This window comes from Scyliorhinus canicula, chromosome 1 (assembly GCF_902713615.1).
Source record: "Scyliorhinus canicula chromosome 1, sScyCan1.1, whole genome shotgun sequence".
Lineage (NCBI taxonomy): Eukaryota > Metazoa > Chordata > Chondrichthyes > Carcharhiniformes > Scyliorhinidae > Scyliorhinus > Scyliorhinus canicula.
Genome location: NC_052146.1, coordinates 196,883,575 through 196,910,147, shown reverse-complemented (window position 1 = coordinate 196,910,147; position 26,573 = coordinate 196,883,575). Strand labels below are relative to the sequence as shown.

At 51.9% G+C, this 26,573-nt stretch overlaps 1 protein-coding gene across 3 annotated transcripts in view; it reads right to left on the bottom strand.

Moving 5' to 3' along the window:
• The window catches only part of cfap61 (cilia and flagella associated protein 61), a 490,576-nt gene that overhangs the window by 217,502 nt on the left and 246,501 nt on the right, over positions 1 to 26,573 (bottom strand). For all 3 annotated transcript variants that reach the window (XM_038805956.1, XM_038805965.1, XM_038805971.1), the window contains exons 19-20: positions 20,004 to 20,172; positions 10,855 to 11,029 (exon numbers count right to left, since the gene is read on the bottom strand). In XM_038805956.1, the coding sequence (XP_038661884.1) occupies positions 10,855 to 11,029; positions 20,004 to 20,172 (344 nt within the window). The remainder of the gene's footprint in view (positions 1 to 10,854; positions 11,030 to 20,003; positions 20,173 to 26,573) is intronic.

The following is a 26,573-nucleotide window of genomic DNA, read 5'->3' as shown; positions in this document are numbered from 1 at the left end:
GCTGCACAGGCACAAGGCGGGGATACCCGCTGTCCCCGCTGCAGTTCGCCCAGCGATTGAACCACTAACGATTGCACTCAGGGTGGATAAGAATTGGAAGTGGATCCGGAGCAGAGACAGCACAGTCTCAGTCTATGCGGATGACCTGCTCCTTTACATATCAGACCCACAAAGGAACAGGGAGAGAATCACGGTGCTCTTGAAAGAGTTTGGAACCTTCTTGGGCTACAAACTCAACGAGCAAAATTGAGATCTTCACGATGAACCTCCAAACTGGAGAGGCAGTGCTGGAGGGACTGCCATTCAAACAGGCCCACCACAAATTCCGCAACTGGGGATCCAAATCGCCCATGATTGGACACAAATCCACAAGTGGAACCTGACCAGCCTGGTGAAGGGAATCAAAAAGATCCACATAGATGGGACACACTCCCACTCTCCCTGGCAGGGAGGGTGCACACAATTAAGATGAATGTACTGCCCAGGTTCCTCTTCCTGTTGAGATCCATACCGATCTACATCCCCAAGGCCTTCTTCACCTCAGCGGAAAGGATCCCCAAGAAGGTCCTGCAGAGAACAAGAAGCATGGGGGGCCTAGCCCTTCCAAACCTGCAATATTATCACAGCAGAAAGGGTAAAGGGGTAGATCTCGGAGCCAGAGAGGAATGGGTAAGAATGGAGGAGGGCTCCCACACTGGGACCTCCCTCCGGCCACTGGTCATGGCAGTGCGCCCACCCCCACCGACCAGGCACTCAGCAAGCCCAGTGGTGATAGCCACACTCCGGTTGTGGAACCAACTACAACAGCATTTCAGTTTACCCGGGATGTCCATTAAGGCCCCCATCTGCAACAACCACAGGTTTGCACCATCCAAAATGGATGCCACCTTCAAAAGGTGGGGACAGGACAGTGGGACGTTGACAATTAGGGACTTCTACACAGACAACAGGCTGATATCACTAAAAGAACTAACAACTAACAGAGAAGTTCCAACTGACCGGGGAAATGAATTAAGATATATGCAGGTCAAAAACCTCTTTTGGAGGGAAACAAAGGGCGCGGCCACTGCACAATTGCTATTAGAGACCCAACTGGATGTGGCCACCCTAGGGAGGGGAAACTGCAGTGACCTGTATGGGCGGCTACTGGAAAAGGAATGCACACCACTGGGCGAGACAAAAGACAAATGGGAGGAAGACCTGGGGTTTGAAATAGAGTGGGGACTCTGGAGCTAAGCACTGCACAGGGTCAACTCCACCTCTACATGCGCAAGGCTAAGCCTAATGCAGCTGAAAGTGGTACATAGAGCTCACTTAACCAGAACCCAAATGAGTAGGTTCTTCCCGGAGGTGGAGGACAAATGTCCTGTACCAGCTTCCCCGGACAGGCGCCGGAATGTGGCGACTAGGGGCTTTTCACAGTAACTTCATTGAAGCCTACTCGTGACAATAAGCGATTTTCATTTCATTTCATGTGTACGGTGCAAAGGAGGCCCGGCCAACCATGCCCACATGTTCTAGTCATGCCCCACACTTGTTGGGTTCTGGACAGCCTTCTTCGAGGCAATGTCTAAGGTTGTAGGGATGAGGGTGGAGCCATGCCCGAGAGTGGCAGTCTTCGGGGTATCAGAACAGCCAGAAATGTTTATGGGGAGGAGGGCTGACGCCCTTGCCTTTGCCTCCCCAATCACCCACCGAAGAACCCTGCTCAGCTGGCGATCAGCAGACAGCTGCAGACTGGCTGTTGGAATTTCTGCAAATGGAGAAAATCAAATTTGCTATCCTTGGCTCGGAAGAGGGGGTCCACAAAACATGGGAATCATTTATCAATTTATTCCAAGACCTGTTTGTAGCCAACAGCCAGTAACCAATAAGCCGGGGGAAGGGAGGGAGGAGCCACAGAAGAACCACAGAAACAAACTGAAAGAAAGCGGGGGTGGGGGGGGGGGGGGGGGTGGGGGGGGGGGGGGGGAGGAGGAGGAGGAAGAGAGAGAGGGGGGGGGAGAACAGCGTGGCACAGAACCCAACCATACCCAACATTTGAAAATATATGTTGCAGCATGCCACCCCAACAGGTGTAGGTTGGAAGCCCTGACAAATGAAGAAGGCACAGCAGATGACAAGGGGAGGGGGATCGTGAGGAAAAGGGGGAGAGGGGAGCAGGAGATCTGACTAAAACTAAGCACCTGCTGAAAACAAGAAATCGTAACTGATGTATATAATGAACGATAACCGAGGTATATATTTTCTGTGTATATTCACGCTCATCTTTGTTCTGTATAAAACGAAAAACCCCTGATAAGAACATTTTAAAAATAAATAAATAAAGACTGGACAAGTATATGCACACAGGCACAGAAATGCCAGCACATGCACTGGGATTGTAGCTAATCACCAGACACTTTCTTCCTGCCTTACCAGGATACAGAAATCACATCCAATACTGACAGGTACCTGGAGATGTCTCCTGCTGAGAGCAGGAAATGACATAGAAACATAGAAAAAATAGGAGCAGGAGGAGGCTATTCGGCCCTTCAAGCCCACTTCGCCATTCATTATGGTCATGGCTGATCATCCAACACAATAGCCTAATCCCATGTTCCCGCATATCCTTTGATCCCCTTCACCCTAAGTGTTATATCTAACTGCTTCTTGATTCAATACAATGATTTGGACTCAACTACTTTCTGTGTTAATGAATTCCACGGGCTCACCACTCTCTGCGTGAAGAAAGTTCTCCTCATCACTGTCCTAAATGGTCCACCCCGTATCCTCAGACTGTGACCACTGGTTCTGGACACATCCACAATCGGGAACATCCTTCCTGCATCAACCCTGTCCAGTCCTGTTAGAATTTTATAGGTTTCTATGAGACCCCCTCTCGGTCTTCTGAACTCCAGCGAATACAATCCTAACCGATTCAATCGCTCCTCGTACATCAGTACTGCCATCCCAGGAATCAGTCTGGTAAACCTTTGCTGCACTCTGTCTACAGTTGAACATCCTTCCTCAGAAAAAGAGACTAAAACTGCTCATAATATTCCAGGTGTGGCCTCACCAAGGCCTTGTATAATCGTAGAAAGACAGCCTTGCTCCTGTACTCAAATTCTTTCGCTGTGAAGGCCAGCATACCATTTGCATTCTTTATTGCATGCTGCACCTTCATACTTACCTTCAGTGACTGGTGCATGAGGACACCCAGGTCTCGTTGCACACTCCCCTCTCCTAATTTATGGCTGTGGTGATCACAAGTTAACCAGATGCAACACAACTGAGCGACCACTAGAGGGAGCACGGGAGAGCCATATAAATAGATCAGGACAGGAAGTGAGGACACACACTCTTCACAGCAGGCGGGCTGGTAAGCAGGACAGACAGCAAGCAAAGCTGGTAGTTAGCACTGGAAGGTAGTTCTAGGTCGAGCTCTGGAAACTGAACGAACTCACAATAAAGCATCTTCTCCACACTTGAGACTGCGAGCTTTATTAAGACACGAGGAACAACACATGGTACCAGCAGTGATTTCAGGACGCTTACGACAGGACAACTCAGCTGCAGATACAGAAAGCACAAAATGGCATGGAAATCTCCTACTGGACATTTGACTGGGGAAGACATCGCTAATTCGAGGATGTGGCATGGATACCCACCTCAGCTGGACACGACTGGTAATGTAAGAAATGTCTGGAAAAGGTTTAAACAAATGTTTGATTTTTATCTCATAGCTAATGATGTTGCAGAAGCCTCAGACAAAATTAAAATAGCAATTCTCATCGAAGGGCCTGTCAATAGGAAAGTGTATAATGGATTTAAACACTCAAAAGGTGAAGACAGGAACAGCTTACAAACGTTACTAAACAAATTTGAAGAGTACTGTGAGAAATTTGAACAGCAAGGCATGCTCACAGTCCAACCTGCACAGAGACTGAGTGATGCAAGACTTAAAAAATCACAAAAAGATCAGGAAATCGCGAATGCACAGTACAGATCAAAAAGAAGAAATAACATGAATTTTTCACAAAGCCAAAACGCTGAAATCCAGTCCAGATCGGAAAGAAAAGGTAACTTACAACTTTTAGAAAGAAAAAAACGCTGAAATCCGCGATAGAATGGCGTCGGAGCACATTTTGCAGTCTCTGGTAAGCAAAGAACTACAAATCGCGTCTGCGCATGCGCCGGAACCGGAAGTCGCGCATGCGCCGGAACCGGAAGTCGCGCATGCGCAGTTTACAAAAGATCGCGGCGCCGATCGTTATGCGCATGCGCAAGCCGCGCATGCGCAGTCAAAAAAAGTCTTCATCGCAGACCGTCATGCGCATGCGCAAGCCGCGCATGCGCAATGGACACCGAACCGCACAAGGAAAGAAAGCCGATTTGCGCATGTGCAAGTCGTTCCTACGCGTGACGTCATGACGTCTGAGAATCCTGACCACGCCCACTTAAAAGGGAAATGCCCGAAAATTGAAAACAAGACACTTAAAGTGGTAAAACCAAATTTTCTTGCCTCAGAACACAGAAAAACGCCTGAACTTAAACCAACAGTGAAAAACAACTTGCACAAAACCTTGGAAAAAGCTGCCTTCACCACACACAGTGAAGCGAACAAAAAGAATTCCGAAACAACAAAAGATGATTTGTTTTTCGACGATTACCTCTCAGACCTGACTGGGTCAGTCGGATATGCTTATCACAGCATCAGCGACACAGTCGCAAAGTACAACACGAACCAACTCGTGGTAGATGAATCCAACCAAAATGCTTTGGTTTTCGAAGAATACTACTCAGACATAGCTGAGTCAGTCGGATATGCTTATCATAGCATCAGCGACACGGTCGCAAAGCACAACACGAACCAACTCGTGGTAGATGAATCCAACCAAGATGATTTGGTTTTCAAAGAATACTACTCAGACATGGCTGAGTCAGTCGGATATGCTTATCACAGCATCAGCGACACGGTCGCAAAGTTCAACACGAATCAACTCGTGGTAGAAGAATCCAACCAGGATGATTTGGTTTTCGGAGAATACTACTCAGACACAGCTGAGTCAGTCGGATATGCTTATCACAGCATCAGCGACACGGTCGCAAAGTTCAACACGAATCAACTCGTGGTAGAAGAAGCCAACGAAGATGAAATGGGTTTCAAAGAATACTACTCAGACATGGAGGAGTTATTTGGACATGCTGATCATAGCATCAGCGACACCGTTGCAAAGCTCAACACGACTCTACTCATGGTGGATGAATCCAACACCATGGTGCCATGGCAGCTCGTCGATACATTGGATGACAGCAATACCCAAGACGAAGACGACGCCACACAGAGAGCACAGGAAGACTCCACGGAGCGAGCGATGACAGGCTCCACAGTGCGAGTGATGAAAGACGCCAACAGGGATGCAAGCAAACACTCCCGAGCGGACACCAAGCATGAACAAGACCATGAAGGTAAACCCGCTGTACCTGAGCAACCGCAAGCAGACTATGAAAGTCTACCAAGCTCACAGGAACAAGAAGAAAGAGCGGACTATGAAAGTCCAACACGCTCACAGGAACAAGAAGAAAGAGCAGACTATGAAAGTCCAACACGCTCACAGGAACAAGAAGAAAGAGCGGACTATGAAAGTCCAACACGCTCACAGGAACAAGAAGAAGACAATGCACCTCTGCCCACTGCATGCGAAGACAGTGACAAGGTGATCACACTCAACGTACAGGATCACAGTGAGACTGACAGTTCTCAGCTTGTCTGTACCGAAGCACAGAGCGAAAACAGTGACAAGGTGCTCGCACTCGACGTACAGGATCACAGTGAGACTGACAGTTCTCAGCTTGTCTGTACCGAAGCACAGAGCGAAAACAGTGACAAGGTGCTCGCACTCGACGTACAGGATCACAGTGAGACTGACAGTTCTCAGCTTGTCTGTACAGAAGCACAGAGTCGGGCCACCCAACAGTCCAGAGAGACGATGCCGAAAGAAAACATGCAGATTTTGACTCCAGAAGAGGAACACCTGGAGTCCAGAGACATCAAACAAAAAGAAACCATGCAGATTTTGACTCCAGAAGAGGAGCACCTGGAGTCCAGTGAGATAACATCAACAGAAATCATGAAGATTTTAACTCCAGAAGCGGAGCACCAAGAGTCTAGAGAAACCACGTCAACTGAAATCATGCAGATTTGGACTCCAGAAGAGGAGCGCCGAGAGTCCACAGACACCGCGTCAAATGTAATCAAGAAGACTTTGACTCCGGAAGACGAGCACCAAGAAAGCAAAGATGCGGAATCCAATTCTCCACAACTGATTGATGTCACCTGCACCGATGCAACATCAGATCATTCGCACCACTCGCGAGACGGAATGCTCAATGACTCAAATTATCCACTCGGGACACTCATAGAGTATAACAAGAAAAACAAAAGTCAAAAGAAACACAGCAAGAACAAAAACAACATGAAGCGCGACAAGACCAACAACAATAGCAAGAAGCACAGCAGAAACGAGAACGACAACAGCAAGAAGAAAAGCAACATGAAGCGCGACAAGACAAACAACAATAGCAAGAAGCACAGCAGAAACGAGAACGACAACAGCAAGAATAAAAGCAACAAGAATGGCAACAAACACAACAAAGTCAGGAGCAAAGATAGCGACAACAACAAAGACGGAAACGACAAAAACAGCGACAAGTACGGCAACGGAAACAACAAAAACAGGAACGACAGAAACAACAGCAATGAAACAACGACTTGTACACAATGGCACTACTTGGCACATGATGGACGATGCCACAGCACACTGCAAAACGATAACAAGACTACAAACATGTCATGGGATGACAACGAATCGCACAAACTCACGTCTGCTCCAGAACAAGCAAGCACACCAGCATCCAAGGCGGATGAGACAATAAATCAACACCACAAGCACAAAAAAAGTCCATGCCAGTCAACATCAGTGATGTGACCATGCAAACACCTCGGGATGACGCATTGGGTACTTAAGATAACAAGGAACACCAACAACATTCACAGCGGACTTGCAATATCAATATCACCACGTCATCAACAACAAAAAGAAAAGAAAAAAAAAAGCTCTGAACAAATTCATCAAGTTTGGACTCATAAATGTGTTTATTAAGTTTGGACATATAAATACATTGGCTTTGTTAACTAAGGCAATAGCATCATCACTTGTATAGATACGCATATCATAAGTTACTGTTTTGTATAATTTTCCTTAATGATGTACAGAAACTATGTAATGAGAAAGAGGGGGATGTGGTGATCGTAGATTGACCAGATACAAAAACAACAGAGCAAACACGAGCGGGAGAGCTATAAATACACTGGGACAGGATGTACAATTTTCTTTAACGATGTTCAGAAAATATGTTAAGAGAAAAAGGGGGATGTGGTGATCACAAGTTAACCAGATGCAACACAACTGAGCGACCACTAGAGGGAGCACGGGAGAGCCATATAAATAGATCAGGACAGGAAGTGAGGACACACACTCTTCACAGCAGGCGGGCTGGTAAGCAGGACAGACAGCAAGCAAAGCTGGTAGTTAGCACTGGAAGGTAGTTCTAGGTCGAGCTCTGGAAACTGAACGAACTCACAATAAAGCATCTTCTCCACACTTGAGACTACGAGCTTTATTAAGACACGAGGAACAACACAATGGCCATTCAGATAATAATCTGCTTTGTTTTTGCCCCAAAGTGGATAACCTCACATTTATCCAAATTATGCTGCACCTGCCATTCATTTGCCCACTCACTTAACTTGTCCATATCACACTGAAGGATCCTCACAACTAACTCCCCCACCCAACTTGGTGGCATCCGGGTTCCCTCATCTAAATCATTAATATATATTGTAAATAGCTGGGGTCCTAGCACCGATCCCTGCAGTACCCACTAGTCACTGCCTGCCAATTTGAAAAATATCTGTTAATTCCAACCACTGTCTGCCAACCAGTTTTCTATCAATCTCAATACACTACCCCAATACCCAGCACTTTAATTTTACACGTTAATCTTTTATGTGGGACTTTGTCAAAAGCCTTCTGAAAGTCCATATACACCACATCCACTGGCTCCTCTTCAGCAATTCTACGAGTTACATCCTCAAAGAATTCCAGTAGATTTGTCAAGCATAAGTTCCCCTTCATAAATCCATGCTGACTGTCCGATCCTGCCACTGTTTTCTAAGTACTCTGCTATAAAACCTTTGATAATGGATTCTAGAATTTTCCCCACTACTGATATCAGGCTCACTGGTCTATAATTCCCAGTTTTCTCTCTACCTCCCTTTTCAAAGAGTGGAGTTACATTAGCTACCCTTCAATCTGCAGGAACTGTTCCGCTGTCTATAGAATCCTGGAAGCTGACCACCAATGTATCGCTATTTCGAAAACGACCTCCTTCAATACCATGGGATGTTGATTATCAGGCCCTGGGGATTTAGCAATCTTCAATCCCATCAATTTTCCCAACACCATTTCTCTCCTCATATTGATCACCTTCTGTTTCTCCTTCTCACTAAACCCTGCATTCTCCAGCATTTCTGGTATCTTATTTGTGTCCTCATTTGTGAAGACAGAACCAAAGTATGTATTGAGTTGCTCAGCCATTTCTTTGTCCCCTATTATACATTCCCCTGTTTATGACTGTAAGGGACCTACATTTGTCTTCACCAATCTTTTTCTCTTCACATCCCAATAGAAACCTTTACAATCAGTTTTTATGTTCCCTGCAAGCTTACTTTTGTACTCTATTTTCCCCTTCTTAATCAATCCTTTGGTCCTTCTTTGCTGAATTCTAAATAGCTCCCACTCCTCAGACCTATTGTTTTTCTTGGCCAATTTGTATGGTACTTTGTTGGATCAAATACTACCCCTAATTTCCCTTGTAAGCCATGTGCAGGTGGTCATTGCATGGCCAGGTGGGATTGATAACCCAACTGGATGATTAGATTTAAGACATTAGCTCACTTGCCGAGGGACTGGCTCAGAAAGGGGTATAAAGCAAAAGCTCTCAAGGACATGGCTGCCGCAGCCAGAAAGCGTGACTTGGACAGTCACAGGAAGTTGGATGGATTAATTCATTCAGCGGTCCGACCTCCTGAGAACAAGCTATTGCACACAGGTCTTACTAAGAAACTAATGTCAGTATATACTATTGCATAGTGCATTACTAAAGGTTTTCCACATAAATTGGAAATTGAATCCAGTTTGTTTTTTGTCGTTGATTAAAATTATAGGTGAGGATCCTAGAGGCCAGTGGAAACCCTGTTTAGGAGTTTTGCACCTTCTAGTGCACAAGTTTAAATATCTCTCTCTTTCGACTTGATCAAAGACCATAGAATCCCTACAAGTGCAGAAGGAGGCCATTTGTCCCATCGAGTCTGCATCAACCCTCCTATAGAGCATCCTACCTAGGCACACGCCCCCACCCTATCCCCATAGCCCCATCTAACCTTTGGACACTAAGGGACAATTTAACATGGCCAATCCACCTAACCTGCACCTCTTTGACCAGTGAGAGGAAACCGGAGCACCTTGAGGAAACCCACGCAGACACAGGGAGAGCGCGCAAACTCCACACAGTCACCCGAGGTCAGAATTGAACCTGGGTCCCTGACGCAGTAAGGCAGCAGTGCTAACAACTGTGCCACTGTGTTGCCCAATGATGAATTAATAAATTGTAAAAATCGCAGAAACTACCTCACCAACTTTGGTAATTTTCAGTTTTGACACATCTTCATTTTTATCCACCGAAGCCACTGTTCCGGGTCTTTCGGAGAAAAAAAAGATTTCCACATCAGGGTTGGGTTCAGTTATTTCCTCTCTCATCCTACCGCTAGATCTGCTGAGCCCTTTAGAGACTTGGCTCTGCTGTTCCTCACCGCCCCCTCTGGCCTTCTGAACACCAACTCCACTTCACTCTTCCTCCTTCTGGGCATGCTGAACTCCAGCTCCTCTGCTCCCTCCAACCACACTCCAGCCCTGCTGAATCCCATGTTTCCACCGTAGCCAGCAGCAGACGTGCACCCACGTCCACCCCACTGGTGGGATAAGTGACAGCTCCCCTGAGTCTTCTCCTGGTCTTGTCAATAGTGAGATTCTCCAGACTTTCTGAGAACTCTCACTGCCCACTTGGCTGCATTGGAGGCAGCCAAGAGGAGGCAAAGGTCGGAAAATAAAATTAAAGGGCATAATTCCATTATTCAAACACCAGAAAGTAGAAATTCCCCAACATTAGAATAACGCAGGTGGGCAGTGAAAATGGTTGGGGCTTTCACGCAGCATGCTTGACATGTTCCCATCCATTGCCATTTTAATCAGGGGCATAATAGTTGCAGGAGGGTCTTGGGCCTACTTAATAGGCTACAGTTGGGACTCAAAGATATAACCAGTGCTGAATTTATGAAAGGAGAAAAGTAGGCAGAAGAAGCCAAGATAAGTATTTCTTTCATTTTTGTTCGGATTTTGTGTGCGGTAGGAGAATGATTGATCCACCAAGTCCTGCAAGGAGTCTTTGGGCCTCCCCAGTCCTGGCCTTCCCTCTCCGTCCCACCAAAGGTATCTCTTAACAGTAAATTTATATCCAGTGACTTTTCACTTGGATCCTTGTCGGCACTTGGCTCCTTGGCGGCATTGTTTCCTCCTGAATTTCCATCGCCTGGAACATTCTGGATGCAACCCAATTTCCTTTTCCCAACTGCTGCTGTGACATCAGCTTTATGTGGTTAAAAAGTGTAAGTGCAGGCACATTTACTATTCACTATTCGTAATGCCATAGAAAATAATATTCATAATACTTGTAGTAATATTAAAACTCTACCATAAGTCAATGTGTCTTGCTTTCTGAGCCAATGTAGTGCATTTTCACAATCGGTGTCAGTATTCAAGACGAAAAGGTTGGAGGGTACTTTTCCCATAAATTGCTGGTCGGGGTCAACAGTCACATCCTCATTAGTCAGCATCTCTTTTATATCTACTCCTGTGGGACAAGGAACCTGTACAATGGAAAATCTAATTTTAGTCAACCTTAATAATCTTACATATATAATTTAACCATTACTTTTTATTTTCTAAAAGCCCTGGAACAATGAAAATTACTGAAGGACGAGCACTATAATTTCAAAAGGCAGCCCTAGTACCTCCAGCAGTATGAAGGTGCATCTTAACAGGTGGTTTCTCCCTGCATTGTGGGCCGTACAGAGGAGGTTTACTATGATGATCCCAGCTATGGAAGGACTGCCATATGATGAAAATTTAACAGGTTGGGTTTGCACTCCTTGGGGTTCAGAAGAATGAGAGGTGATATGATTGAAATGTATAAGATTCTTAGAGGCGAAAAGAGTAAATAGGGTGGTCAATAGGACTTTAAACTAGAGATTGGGGGGAAGGGAAAGTCAGGGAACCAAGAGGTGAAGGAATCAGTGGGAAGCGTAGCTGCTTAGGATTACAAAAAATCACGAAAAGACAGAGCTCAGGAGAGGTTACGATAGTCCCCATCTCACAAAATATGACACAGTGTATGGAAAGGCTCAGTAAACCAAGGTCCACCGCACTAAGAAAACAAAAAGGGACAGTCAATAGGGAATTAAAGGTGCTATATTTAAATGCCCGCAGTGTACGGAACAAGGTAGATGAGCTTGTGGCCCAGATTGTGACTGGCAGGTATGATGTGGTAGGCATCACAGAGACGTGGTTGCAGGGGGTTCAGGACTGGCAGTTAAACATCCAGGGATTTACAACCTATCGAAAAGACAGAGAGGTGGGTAGAGGGGGCGGGGTTGCCTTGTTAATTAGAAATGAAATTAAATCAATAGCACTAAACGACATAGGGTCAGACGATGTGGAGTCTGTGTGGGTAGAGTTGAGGAACCACAAAGGCAAAAAAACCATAATGGGAGTTATGTACAGGCCTCCTGACAGTGGTCAGGACCAGGGGCACAAAATGCACCACGAAATAGAAAGGGCATGTCAGAAAGGCAAGGTCACAGTGATCATGGGGGACTTCAATATGCAGGTGGACTGGGTAAATAATGTTGCCAGTGGACCCAAAGAAAGGGAATTCATTGAATGTTTACAGGATGGCTTTTTGGAACAGCTTGTGATGGAGCCCACGAGGGAACAGGCTATTCTGGACTTAGTGTTATGTAATGAGCCAGAATTGATAAAAGATCTTAAAGTAAGGGAACACTTAGGAAGCAGTGATCATAATATGGTAGAATTCAGTCTGCAATTTGAAAGAAAGAAGGTAGAATCAGATGTAAAGGTTTTACAGTTAAATAAAGGTAATTATAGGCGCATGAGGGAGGAACTGACGAAAATCGACTGGAAGCAGAGCCTAGTGGGAAAGACAGTAGAACAGCAATGGCAGGAGTTTCTGGGAGTAATTGAGGACACAGTGCAGAGGTTCATCCCAAAGAAAAGAAAGGTTATCAGAGGGAGGATTAGGCAGCCATGGCTGACAAAGGAAGTCAGGGAATGCATCAAGGCAAAAGAGAGAGCCTATAATGTGGCAAAGAGTAGTGGGAAGTCAGAAGATTGGGAAGGCTACAAAAACAAACAGAGGATAACAAAGAGAGAAATAAGGAAGGAGAGGATCAAATATGAAGGTAGGCTAGCCAGTAACATTAAGAATGATAGTAAAAGTTTCTTTAAATACATTAAAAACAAACGAGAGGCAAAAGTAGACATTGGGCCGCTCCAAAATGACGCTGGTAATCTAGTGATGGGAGACAAGGAAATAGCTGAGGAACTTAATAAGTACTTTGCGTCAGTCTTCACAGTAGAAGACATGAGTAATATCCCAACAATTCAGGAAAGTCAGGGGGCAGAGTTGAATATGGTTGCCATTACAAAGGAGAAGGTGCTAGAGAAACTAAAAGGTCTGAAAATTGATAAATCTCCGGGCCCAGATGGGCTACATCCTAGAGTTCTAAAGGAGATAGCTGAAGAAATAGTGGAGGCGTTAGTTATGATCTTTCAAAAGTCACTGGAATCAGGGAAAGTCCCAGAGGATTGGAAAATCGCTGTTGTAACCCCCCTGTTCAAGAAGGGAACAAGAAAAAAGATGGAAAATTATAGGCCAATCAGCCTAACCTCGGTTGTTGGCAAAATTCTAGAATCCATCGTTAAGGATGAGATTTCTAAATTCTTGGAAGTGCAGGGTCGGATTAGGACAAGTCAGCATGGATTTAGTAAGGGGAGGTCGTGCCTGACAAACCTGTTAGAGTTCTTTGAAGAGATAACAAATAGGTTAGACCAAGGAGAGCCAATGGATGTTATCTATCTTGACTTCCAAAAGGCCTTTGACAAGGTGCCTCACGGGAGACTCCTGAGTAAAATAAGGGCCCATGGTATTCGAGGCAAGGTACTAACATGGATTGACGATTGGCTGTCAGACAGAAGGCAGAGAGTTGGGATAAAAGGTTCTTTTTCGGAATGGCAACCGGTGACAAGTGGTGTCCCGCAGGGTTCAGTGTTGGGGCCACAGCTGTTCTCTTTATATATTAACGATCTAGATGACGGGACTGGGGGCATTCTGGCCAAGTTTGCCGATGATACAAAGATAGGTGGAGGGGCAGGTAGTATTGAGGAGGTGGGGAGGCTGCAGAAAGATTTAGACAGTTTAGGAGAATGGTCCAAGAAGTGGCTGATGAAATTCAACGTGGGCAAGTGCGAGGTCTTGCACTTTGGAAAAAAGAATAGAGGCATGGACTATTTTCTAAACGGTGACAAAATTCATAATGCTAAAGTGCAAAGGGACTTGGGAGTCCTAGTCCAGGATTCTCTAAAGGTAAACTTGCAGGTTGAGTCCGTAATTAAGAAAGCAAATGTAATGTTGTCATTTATCTCAAGAGGCTTGGAATATAAAAGCAGGGATGTACTTCTGAGGCTTTATAAAGCACTAGTTAGGCCCCATTTAGAATACTGTGAGCAATTTTGGGCCCCATACCTCAGGAAGGACATACTGGCACTGGAGCGGGTCCAGCGGAGATTCACACGGATGATCCCAGGAATGGTAGGCCTAACATACGATGAACGTCTGAGGATCGTGGGATTATATTCATTGGAGTTTAGGAGGTTGAGGGGAGATCTAATAGAAACGTACAAGATAATGAATGGCTTGGATAGGATGGACGTAGGGAAGTTGTTTCCATTAGCAGGGGAGACTAGGACGCGGGGGCACAGCCTTAGAATAAAAGGGAGTCACTTTAGAACAGAGATGAGGAGAAATTTCTTCAGCCAGAGAGTGGTAGGTCTGTGGAATTCATTGCCACAGAGGGCGGTGGAGGCCGGGACATTGACTGTCTTTAAGACAGAAATTGATAAATTCTTGATTTCTCGAGGAATTTAGGGCTATGGGGCGGGATTCTCCGACCCCACGCAGGGTCCGAGAATTGGCGGGAAGCGGCGTTATTTCCGCTCCCGCAGGTTTTCGAATTCTCCCGCCGGTAAAAAACCGGCGTTGTGCAAATCCCGTCGGCAGCCTGTGAAAACAGCTGGCGCCGGCGGGATTTCATTTTATTTGCACTGACCTGAAATCTCCGGCCCGGATGGGCCAAAGTCCCGCCGACGTGGCCACGGGTCACGTCGGCGAAAATCACAGTTGATTTAAAACGGCGTCAACCATTGATGATGGTTGACGCCGTTCAGTGTCGGGGGTGGGTTGCGGCATTGGGGGGGGGGGGGTGGGTTGCGGCATGGGGGGGGGTGGGTTGCGGCATTGGGGGGGGTGGGTTGCGGCATTGGGGGGGGGTGGGTTGCGGCATTGGGGGGGGGTGGGTTGCGGCATTGGGGGGGGTGGGTTGTGGCATTGGGGGGGGTGGGTTGCGGCATTGGGGGGGGGGTGGGTTGCGGCATGGGGGGGGGTTGCGGCATGGGGGGGGGGTTGCGGCATGGGGGGGGGTTGCGGCCATCGGGGGGGTGGGTTGCGGCCATCGGGGGAGTGGGTTGCGGCCATCGGGGGGGTTGCGGCCATCGGGGGGGTTGCGGCCATCGGGGGGGGGGGGTTGCGGCCATCGGGGGAGTGGGTTGCGGCCATCGGGGGGGGGGGGATGCGGCCATCGGGGGGGGGTTGCGGCCATCGGGGGGTTGCGGCCATCGGGGGGGGTTGCGGCCATCGGGGGAGTGGGTTGCGGCCATCGGGGGAGTGGGTTGCGGCCATCGGGGGAGTGGGTTGCGGCCATCGGGGGAGTGGGTTGCGGCCATCGGGGGGTTGCGGCCATCGGGGGGGGGTTGCGGCCATCGGGGGAGTAGGTTGCGGCCATCGGGGGGGTTGCGGCCATCGGGGGGGGGGGGGGTTGCGGCCATCGGGGGGGTTGCGGCCATCGGGGGGAGTGGGTTGCGGCCATCGGGGGGGTTGCGGCCATCGGGGGGGGGGGTTGCGGCCATCGGGGGGGGGGGTTGCGGCCATCGGGGGAGTGGGTTGCGGCCATCGGGGGAGGGAGTTGCGGCCATCGGGGGAGGGGGGTTGCGGCCATCGGGGGAGTGGGTTGCGGCCATCGGGGGAGTGGGTTGCGGCCATCGGGGGAGTGGGTTGCGGCCATCGGGGGAGTGGGTTGCGGCCATCGGGGGTTGCGGCCATCGGGGGGTTGCGGCCATCGGGGGGGGGGTGGGTTGCGGCATCGGGGGGGTTTGGGGGCAGCGGCGGGCAGAGAGGGGGGGCAGCGGCGGGCAGAGAGGGGGGGGGCAGCGGCGGGCAGAGAGGGGGGGGGCGACGGATGCCCGGGGCCAACGCACCGTCGCCCCCCCCCCCTGTACGCCGCTGCCCCCTACCCTAACCACCCCCCCCCTCACCACCCCTACCTCCCTCCAACGCCCCTACCCCCCTCCCCACCACCCCTACCCCCCTCCAACGCCGCCCCCCATCTCTCGCAACGCCGCAACCCCCCCCCCCTCAACGCCGGGTCCCCCCCCCCTCAACGCCGGGTCCCCCCCCCCCCCTCAACGCCGGGCCCCCCCCCCCCCTCAACGCCGGGTCCCCCCCCCCCTCAATGCCGGGTCCCCCCCCTCAACGCCGGGTCCCCCCCCCCTCAACGCCGGGTCCCCCCCCCCTCAACGCCGGGTCCCCCCCCCCCCCCTCAACGCCGGGTCCCCTCCCCCCCTCAACGCCGCAACCCCCCACCCTCAACGCCGCAACCCACACCCCGTCCCCCTCCCTCTGAAGGCCGGTACCCACACCCCCCCCCTCTCTCCTATTCCCCCCCTTCCTTCCTCCTCCCCCCCTTCCTTCCTCCTCCCCCCTTCCTTCCTCCGTTAGTGGGGGGGGGGGTGCGGCGTTAGTGGGGGGGTGGGTGCGGCATTGGAGTGGGGTAGGGGTGGTGAAGGGGGTAGGGGTGGTGAGGGGAGGGGGTTGTGGTAGGGGCAGCGGCGTGCAGAGGAGGGGGGCGACGGATGCCCGGGCCAACGTACCGTCGCCCCCCTCTGCACGCAGCTGCCCCTACCCCAACCCCCTCCCTTCACCACCCCTACCCCCTTCACCACCCCTACCCCCCTCCAATGCCGCACCCCCACACCCCCACTAACGCCGCACCCCCCCCCCCCACTAACAGAGGAAGGAAGGGGGGGAGGAGGAGAGAGGGGGGGGGGAGGAGGAGAGAGGGGGGGGAGGAGGAGAGAGGGGGGGGGGGAGGAGGAGAGAGGGGGGGAGGAGGAGAGGGGGGGAGGAGGAGGGGGGGGGGAGGAGGAGAGGGGGGGAGGAGGAGGGGGGGGGGGAGGAGAGGGGGGGGAGGAGGAGAGAGGGTGGGGTGTGGGTACCGGCCTTCAGAGGGAGGGGGACGGGTGTGGGTACCGGCATTGAGGGGGGGGGGGGGACCCGGCGTTGAGGGGGTGGAGACCCGGCATTGAGGGGGGGGACCCGACGTTGGAGGGGGGTAGGTGTGGTGGGGAGGGGGGGTAGGGTGGTGGGGAGGGGGGTAGGGGTGGTGGGGAGGGAGGTAGGGGTGGTGGGGAGGGAGGTAGGGGTGGTGGGGAGGGAGGTAGGGGTGGTGGGGAGGGAGGTAGGGGTGGTGGGGAGGGAGGAGGGGGTGGTGGGGAGGGGGGTAGGGGTGGTGGGGAGGGGAGGTAGGGTGTGGGGAGGAGGGAGGAGGGGTGTGGGGAGGGAGGGAGGTAGGGGTGGTGGGGCAGGGAGGGAGGGTAGGGGTGGTGAGGGGGGTTGACGGTAGGGGTGGTGAGGGGGGGTGAGGTAGGGGTGTGGTGAGTGGGGGTGAGGTAGGGGTGGTGCAGGGGGGGGGTTGATGTAGGGGTTGTGAGGGGGGGGTTGATGTAGGGTGGTAGGGGGGGTTGAGGTATGGGGTGGTGGAGGGGGTGGTTGAGTAGGGGTGGTGATGTGGGGGGGTTGGGGTAGGTGCATGCGGCGGACAGAGGGGGGGGGGCGACGGTTCGTTGGCCCCGGGCATCAGTTCGCCCCCCACTCTTATGCCCCCCGCCGCTGCCCCCAAACCCCCCCCCCCAAATGCGGAACACACACCCCACACCCCCACCCCCCCCCCCCCAAACATGCCGGAACACACACACAACACCCCCCCATCTCCCCCCCCCATTCCCTCCCCCCATCCCCCCCCCCTCACCCCCCCCCCCCCCTCCCTCACCCCTCCCCTCCCCCCACCCTCCCCTACCCCCCCCCCCCCCCTCCCCCCCTCCCCCCCTCCCCCTCTCTCCTACAACCACCTCTCTCCTCCCCACCCCCTCTCCTCCCCCCCCTCTCTCCTCCCCCCCCCTCTCTCCTCCTCCCCCCCTCTCTCCTCCCCCCCTCTTTCCTCCCCCCCCTCTCTCCTCCCCCCCCTCTCTCCTCCCCCCCCCTCTCTCCTCCCCCCCCCTCTCTCCTCCCCCCCCTCTCTCCTCCCCCCCCCTCTCTCCTCCCCCCCCCCCCTCTCTCCTCCTTATCCTCCAAAAAACGCCGGGTCTCACCACTTCCGCACCTGGTGAAACTGACGCGTATCGCGTCAGTCAGCTGCTAGCCCCTCCGGGAACGGAGAATAGCGGCTTTAAAGAAGGCCCCGGCGCCGGAGTGATTAACACCGATTTTTTTCGCAGGCAACCCGCGTTACGAAGGGCTACGGAGAATCCCGCCCATGGTGAGAGAGCGGGTAAATGGAGTTGAAATCAACCATGATTGAATGGTGGAGTGGACTCGATGGGCCGAATGGCCTTACTTCCACTCCTATGTCTTATGGTCTTATGGTCTTATGGTTAGACAGGGTAAACATTGTAAATATTTTTCCATTCATGGAGAGTGTAGGATCAGAGGGCATAGTCGCAGGATAAGAGGGTTGTCATTTAAGATGGATCTTAGGAAGAATTTCTTCTCACAAAGAGTGGTGAATCTTTGGAATCCTTTACCCCAGGAGGGTTTGGAGACCAAGTCCTTGAACATTTTCAAGGCTGAGATCGATAGATTTTTAATTAGTCGGGGAATGAAAGGTTTTGGGGATAAGACAGGACAGGGGACTTTGTGAGTGTTAGATCAGCCATGATCTTAATAAATGGCGGAGTAGGCTTGAAGGGCTTAATGGCCTACTCCTGTTCCTATTTCTCATGGTCTTATGCATTACCGTTGTCACTAACCACAAAAGAACTTGAACATGAGGGTGAAAATTTTAAATTAATTATGTTGACAGATTTCAAGCCAATTGTGGTCAGCAGAGGCAATGGGTGAGAAATAACTGGCCTTTATATAGTACCTTAGGTAATCAGACGAAAAAACAAACACAAGCTTCACTGGCTACGCTATAAATGTTTAAAATGAAGCTACATCCCATTATCTGCAGAGTAAATTACTGTAATCTTGTAATGATAATGTTGCAAATACAAGCTTTCATTTGCACTGCCATCAGGGACTACTTTCATCATTCACTCAGAAAGACTGTAAAATACGACACATATTGTTTGGGCTGGAAAGTAACGGCAAGAAATAATAGGAAAAGGATAGTTTTCAAGAAGCAGTTAGATATATCACTTGGGTGAAGGGGATCAAAGGATATGGGGGAAAGCGGGACTAGGCTATTGAGTTGGATGATCAGCCATGATCATAATGAATGGTGGAGCGGCCCGAAGGGCCAAATGACCTCCTACTGTTCCTATTTTCTATGTTTCTATGTTCCAAGAGCGGCATCTCACATCTACTAAGACGCAGGGGCTGGTTTAGCACAGGGCCAAATCGCTGGCTTTTAAAGCAGACCACGGCAGGCCAGCCGCACGGTTCAATTCCCGTACCAGCCTCCCCGAACAGGCGCCGGAATGTGGCGACTAGGGGCTTTTCACAGTAACTTCATTTGAAGTCAACTTGTGACAAAAAGCGATTTTCATTTTTCATTAAGCATATCTCTGTTCCAGCCGAAGTGTCTGCCTTAGAAATGTAACTATCTGCTCTTACATCACAGTTGGGAAATACTGCATCATTTTATACTGAATACCTTGAGGGAATTTTAACTCATAAAAATGGACGGGTTTGGAATGGGTGGGAAGTTAAAATGTTGAAAGTCCAAATTCCGACATCAACATGTTTCCAACTTTTTTTTTTAACCTGTATTTAACTTGACCACTTCTGATTTTAATAGTGGTGGGATGGGGATAGGCAACTAACTCACTCCTGGGAGGAGATAGAAAATACCAATCAGGTCCTGTGTTAAGTTCAGAATGATGTGGAGATGCCGGCGTTGGACTGGGGTGAGCACAGTAAGAAGTCTTACAACACTGTGTGTTCCGAAAGCTCGTGTTTGAAACAAACCTGTTGGACTTTAACCTGGTGTTGTAAGACTTCTTACTAAGTTCAGAAAGGCTGAGATAAGCTCTGTAGTCAGCCATTGACACACACCATTAGGCTTACATGCAAAGAGTGGTCAAATTCCAACTAGGAGTCAACGCCTTTGAGAAAGGAACAGAGGACAGAAAGTTGTCAAAAAAAAAGGAAAGTGAGAAAGGTCATTAATCATAAATATTACACAATTTGCTTAAGTGAGTACTTACACTTACCTGATACTGTTCTCCAGTGCAAAGGATTAGATGCTCATAGGGCACCTTTGTGTCTCCTGTCACTAGTACATGTTTTGCAGCTCTATCAATACCAATCATCTTGCCAGTCACCACATTAACCCATGTCTGCAATGACATCTGTGCATAATCAGCATGGCTGTAACCGTGACTGCAAAGGAAAAGGAAGGGTTTTAAGTGACAATTTTATTATTTCTAGAATTAAGTAAGTATATCATGGACCTGTAAGATAACTGTTTATATTCTGGGCGAAGTGAACCTTGCAGTCATAAATCATAAATTTTCATAAATATGAAATGGTGAAGATGGTAGGAAAAAAATAATGTTCTCCTGCCTCAATGACAATCTCTGTGGATAACTCGGAGCAATCTGAAATGAAAATTGAACAAGTAACAAATCAAGCAAAGCATTATTCGATATTTTGATAAAACAAATTGCACTGTTCAATCAGATTATATGTACTGTGTAAGTTGTTAGTGAGTTCATATCATTATCTGTCATGTTTGTCCAATTTCTGCCTTATGGAAAAGAAAGAAAATCTTGCATGCATATAGCACCTTTCATGTCCAAAGAATGTCCCGAAGTGCTTCATTGTCGGTATAATGCTCTTGAAGTGTAGCTTACATAGTTGGTAAAAGTGGCAGCAAATTTACACACAATGATTTACCCCATATAACAAATCACGCACCAGTTTTTTATAAGGATTTCAATTTTTACCATCTGCATTACCTAGGCTATCTGGATTATTATATTTTTTTAATAAACATTTTACTGAGGTATTTTTTGGTATTATAACAACACAATAAACAATGTACATGAAATTATAAACATAGTGCAAAATCCGTCTCCCTCCCTTACAGGTCCCACCTTCATTGACCCCCTACTCTAAGCGAAACTAACCCTCCCCCCTTCTGCTGACGATTAAATTTCCGCGAAGAAGTCAACAAACGGTTGCCACCTCCAGGCGAACCCTAACAGTGACCCTCTCAAGGTGAACTTGATTTTCTCCAAACAGAGAAAGCTAGCTTTGTCCGATAGCCAGATCTCCGACTTTGGGGGCTTTGAGTCCCTCCAAGCTAATAGTATCCATCTCTGTCAGCTAATGACAACTGGAGCACGTCCCATCTCCGAAAATCGTCCTTCATTTGATCTACTAGCTGGGCCAGATTTAGTTTACGCAGCTGGTCCCATTCCCGTGCCACTTGAATGCCTAGGTACCTAAAGCTTCCCCGTACTAATCTAAATGGCAGCTCCCCCAATTGCCTCCGCTGTCCCCTCGCCTGGACCGCAAACATCTCACTTTTCCCCATATTTAGCTTATACCCCGAAAACCGGCCAAGTTCCCTGGAATCCTCGTGATTTCTTCCATCCCCTCTAATATGAAATGAAATGAAAATCGCTTATTGTCACGAGTAGGCTTCAATGAAGTTACTGTGAAAAGCCTCTAGTCGCCACATTCCGGTGCCTGTCCGGGGAGGCTGATATGGGAATCGAACCGTGCTGCTGGCCTGCTTGGTCTGCTTTAAAAGCCAGCGATTTAGCTCAGTGAGCTAAACCAGCCCCTAATAGGTCCGATACATATAGAAGCAGGCTGTCTGCATAGAGCGAGGAGGCCACACATCTTACTGCAATAAAACCACAGTTGTTTCCAACCTTAGGGCGCGATTCTCCGCACTCACGACGGGGCGGAGAATAGCGGGCGGCGCAAATTTTTACAGCGACGCTGGTCCGACGCCCTCCCGCTATTCTCCGAACCCCGCACAAACTCCGAGTCGCCATTCCCGCCAAATGCCTCTGTTACGCCCCCGACACGACCAGAATCGCTACTAATTGCCCCCCCCCGCTATTCACCGGCCCGGATGGGCCGAAGTCCCGACTTAATCGCGCACTGTTTACACGGCGTGAAACACACCTGCTTTTTAAGTTCGTCAACCAGTCGTGCTGGCTGACGACTGCTTCCAGGAGGTTAGCGCACTGCTCAGCGCACCGCTCAGCGCACCGCTCGAGTCTGGCCACAATGGGGAAGGCATCCCTGAGAACGGGAGGGAGGGTCCAGAGCGGGGGGGAGTGGGGGAGACGGAGGGGGGAGTGGGGGAGATGGAGGGGGGAGTGGGGGAGATGGAGGGGGAGTGGGGGAGACTGAGGGAGGGAGTGGGGGTGATGGAGGGGAGAGTGGGGGAGACGGAGTGGGGAGACGGAGGGGGGAGTGGAGGAAATGGAGGGGGAGTGTGGGAGATGGAGGGGGAGTGGGGGAGACGGAGTGGGGAGTGGGGGAGATGGAGGGGGGAGTGGGGGAGATGGAGGGGGAGTGGGGGAGACGGAGGGGGGAGTGGGGGAGATGGAGGGGGAGTGGGGGAGACTGAGGGGGGAGTGGGGGAGATGGAGGGGGAGTGGGGGAGACGGAGTGGGGGAGACGGAGGGGGGAGTGGGGGAGATGGAGGGGGGAGTGGGGGAGATGGAGGGGGGAGTGGGGGAGACGGAGTGGGGAGTGAGGGAGATGGAGGGGGGAGTGGGGGAGATGGAGGGGGGAGTGGGGGAGATGGAGGGGGGAATGGGGAGATGGAGGGGGGAGTGGGGGAGATGGAGTTGGGAGATGGAGTGGGGAGTGGGGGAGATGGAGGGGGGAGTGGGGGCGATGGAGGGGGGAGTGGGGGCGATGGAGGGGGGAGTGGGGGAGATGGAGGGGGGAGATGGAGGGGGGAGATGGAGGGGGGAGTGGGGGAGACGGAGTGGGGAGTGGGGGAGACGGAGGGGGGAGTGGGGGAGACGGAGGGGGGAGTGGGGGAGATGGAGGGGGGAGTGGGGGAGACGGAGTGGGGGAGACGGAGGGGGGAGTGGGGGAGATGGAGGGGGAGTGGGGGAGACTGAGGGGGGAGTGGGGGAGACTGAGGGGGGAGTGGGGGAGATGGAGGGGGGAGTGGGGGAGACTGAGGGGGGGAGTGGGGGAAACTGAGGGGGGGGAGTGGGAGTGGGGGGGTTAGGTAGAGAGTGAGCGAGTGACCCGTCCAACCCCTGTTACAAAATGTCTGCCACCATGCCATGGCGTGCCGGTCACGAGGACACGGCCGCTGGTTGCCCTGTGGCTTACGGACACAGGCCACTGACGGACCGGTGAAGAGGACGTGGTTAACTGCCCGTTGGATGCAGAAAGTGACCAGGGGTTAGGCTGCCGAGTTGTCGACTAACCTCCGTCTAACATGTCCCGTTTCTCTGCCCCCACCACCCTTCTGTAGGTTAGCACAATGTCTGCGAACAGAACGGCTATGTTCAGCGCAGTGGTTGGCGCCGCTGCACTGCATTTGGACATGGAGCAGCATCCACAGCCACAACCCGCAGTGGATGCAGGGCCAGCTGCAGCAGCAGAGGGAAGGGCCGAGGAGTTGCCAGTCGTCGAGCAGCATGGTGAGGAGGAGGAGGAGGAGGAAGAGGAGAGAGTGAGGGTGCAGCCACGGCGCCAGAGGCGACGACCAAGGCTGAGGGTGTACCGTGTCCGGGTCTCTTTCCTAACAATGACGGACATCACCTGCAGGAGGAAACTCCGGCTGCGTAGGCGGACCGTGATACATATCTGTCACCTCGTGGCGCACCTCGCCCCACGTGGAATGGGTGGAGGACACGCGATCCCGGTTGCCATCAAGGTGACGGTCACTCTTAACTTCTATGCAACCGGCTCCTTCCAGTCTCCGAGCGGTGACGTCTCCGGGATCTCCCAGTCATCGGTGCACAGGTGCATCCGGGATATGACCGACGCCCTCTATGCCATCGCTGACATCTACATCACCTTTCCCGAGGACCAAGCAAGTCAAGACTCACGAGCTCGTGGATTTGCCAGCGTGGCCGGGATACCGAGGGTGCAGGGGGCAATCGATTGTGTTCATGTCCCCATGCGCCCGCCTGCAGGGGACAGGGGCGTGTTCACAAACAGGAGGGGGACATACTCCATGAATATCCAGGTGGTATGCGATCCCCACATGAGGATCATGAACGTCTGTGCAAGGTTCCCAGGGAGTGTGCATGACTCCTACATACTGGCGCAGTCGTTCATCCCTGCGATGTTTGAGGGACGTCCCCCCCGGCTGAGGGGCTGGTTGCTAGGCGACAGGGGTTATCCGCTGAGGTCTTGGCTGATGACGCCTATACGGAGGCCTCAGACCAATGCGGAAACACGATACAACGAGGCCCATGCAGCAACCAGGGGTGTGGTGGAGCGCTGCCTTGGCCTCCTGAAGATGAGATTCAGGTGCCTGGACTGCTCCGGAGGGGCCCTGCAGTACCAGGCCGACAGGGTCGCTCGCATTGTTGTGGTCTGCTGTGCGCTGCACAATATCGCGATGCAGAGGGGAGATGACCTGCTGCAGGAGGCGGAGGGAGAAGCCAGTGGCAGTGTTGCCAGCACAGAGGAGGAGGAGGAGGAGGAGGAGGAGGAGGAGGAGGAGGAGAGGGAGGAGGAGGAGGAGGAGAGGGAGGAGGAGGAGGAGGCTGGCGGAGTGGTGGGCGCAGCACGCAGACACGACCCAGGTGCTGGTGATGCCCAGGAGGCGGCACAACAGACCCGGCGAGGATGGCGGGCACGCGACGCCTTGGTGGCAGCACGGTTCACGCGTCGCATGTGACGTCCCCGCTGAACACCAAACCACCACCTGCATCGCTAGTCGTGCAGAGGGTCAACACACAACTGCCACCACCACAGCCCCCCCCCCCCCCCCACCCCCTCTCAGTGTACAGTGCTCCACTTCGATATCACCCTTACCACTGGGTCCAGACGGTATGGCACAACATTGATGGCTGTGTCAGCGGGTGTGATCAGTGCCATGTGGCATGATGACAGCACGCTCTGCGAAGAGCTGTGAGCTCAGAATCGTTAGAGAGAGTCTGACCCATGGCAATAGCTGAACCATCCACCTTGGTGGCCGCTGAGTTCGTCATGGACACTCCATCACGTGCCCGCGTGGGCTAGCTGTGGGAGGGGGTGGGGGGAGGGGCAGGGACTGCACACCCGGCACCGAAGTTTCATCGCTCGTCAACCCCAGCGACACTCGGTCACCATCACGATTCCTGTGGCTGTGGAACAATCACACGGTATTACAAGTAAGGTGGAACAGTGCGTTTAATGTTAACAATAATTTACAGGTGCCCTAGCCCCTACAACTAAACTGTGCCCTTCACCGTGCCAACTTACTCAGTGTCTATCTTAGTTGCCTTACGGGCCCTACCACTACGTCTAAGTGATTCCCCAGATGATACAGCAGGAGTGGAGGAGGACTGCTGCGAATTGCCCCCTTCGACTCGTTTCTCCTTGGCCAAGCGTTTCCTGGGACGACCCGGCCTTGATGGGCCAGGCTGCTCTGCGGGCGTCTCAGGTGACGTTGTGCCACCCTGCTCTGCCTGCTGCCCACCCGATGCACCAGGGATGGGACGGGGGGAGGCCGAGAATTCCGGGACGTCCCATGATGGAGTTATTGGGACGGGCCCCGAAACCTCCTCCTCCCTCGGGGAGCCCGGTGGCCCCCGGGCCTCACTTTGGGACAGAGGTGCGAGCGGGGAGGTGCCCTGTCGTGCCCCCGACACCTGGCGATGCCAGTCCTGGAGGCCTGCAACGGTATCGACCAGGATCCGAAGGTTTGCAGACACGGAGTCCAGGGAGTTAGACATTCCCGCCAGGGACTGTGCGACCTCAACCTGTGAGTGCATGATGCCATCCAGCACATGTGTCAGGCGGTTGATGCTCTCGGCGACTGACTGCTGCGACTGGGCCATGACCTGGTGAGACTGGGCCAAGGCCTGCAGGGCGCCGGCAATGTCGTTTTGCCTCTGGCCTGTGAGAGGGCAACCCTGTCCAGGGCCGAGGATGACGCGTGCACATTAACCCCAACGCCTTGCATAACCTGACCCATCGCAGAAACCGTTTCACCCATAGCCTCCACCGCGGATGCCACCCGTGCGGTGTCGGCCTGGGTCTCTGCCATGAGCGGCACCACTCCCTGCTCGTGGACGCGGTTCGACTCCTCTAACAGCGTCTGCAGAGTCTGGAAGACAGCCCTCATCCCGTCATTGTTTCCCTGGGTTTCTTGAGGCATCGGCTGTGCGGGTGGGTTGAGAAACTCCAGGAACTCCGAAAACGTCTGGGAGCCAGCTGCATGCTGGGCCTGGTCTGGCCTCCGCGAGTCCGGGCCCTCGGTTGCTCCGATCTCCACCTGCTGTCCCTGCTCAGCTCTGATGTGCGAACCAGACTGTGACCTAGGAGACTCATCACTAAATAGACCCACCGGGGTGAGTGTCTGTGGGATGATGGATTGTGTTGGAGATAGCAGTGCCGCAAGCCCGATGTTGTCGCAATTTGGCGCCTCCTCTATGGTGTGGGGCCGCTCAGAGTCCGGAGGGTTATCGCTGGCCATTTCTGTGGCTTGTGGTATCGCCACCCTCTGGGTGTCCTGCTCCGCAGATTGAGTTGGGGAGGATGGGACTCCCCGCTGATCAGGCACCCTCTGTCGTTCGTCCCCAGGTGAGGTGAGGGCAGATGCCTGTGTCCGTCTGCAGCCAGACGGCCCTGGT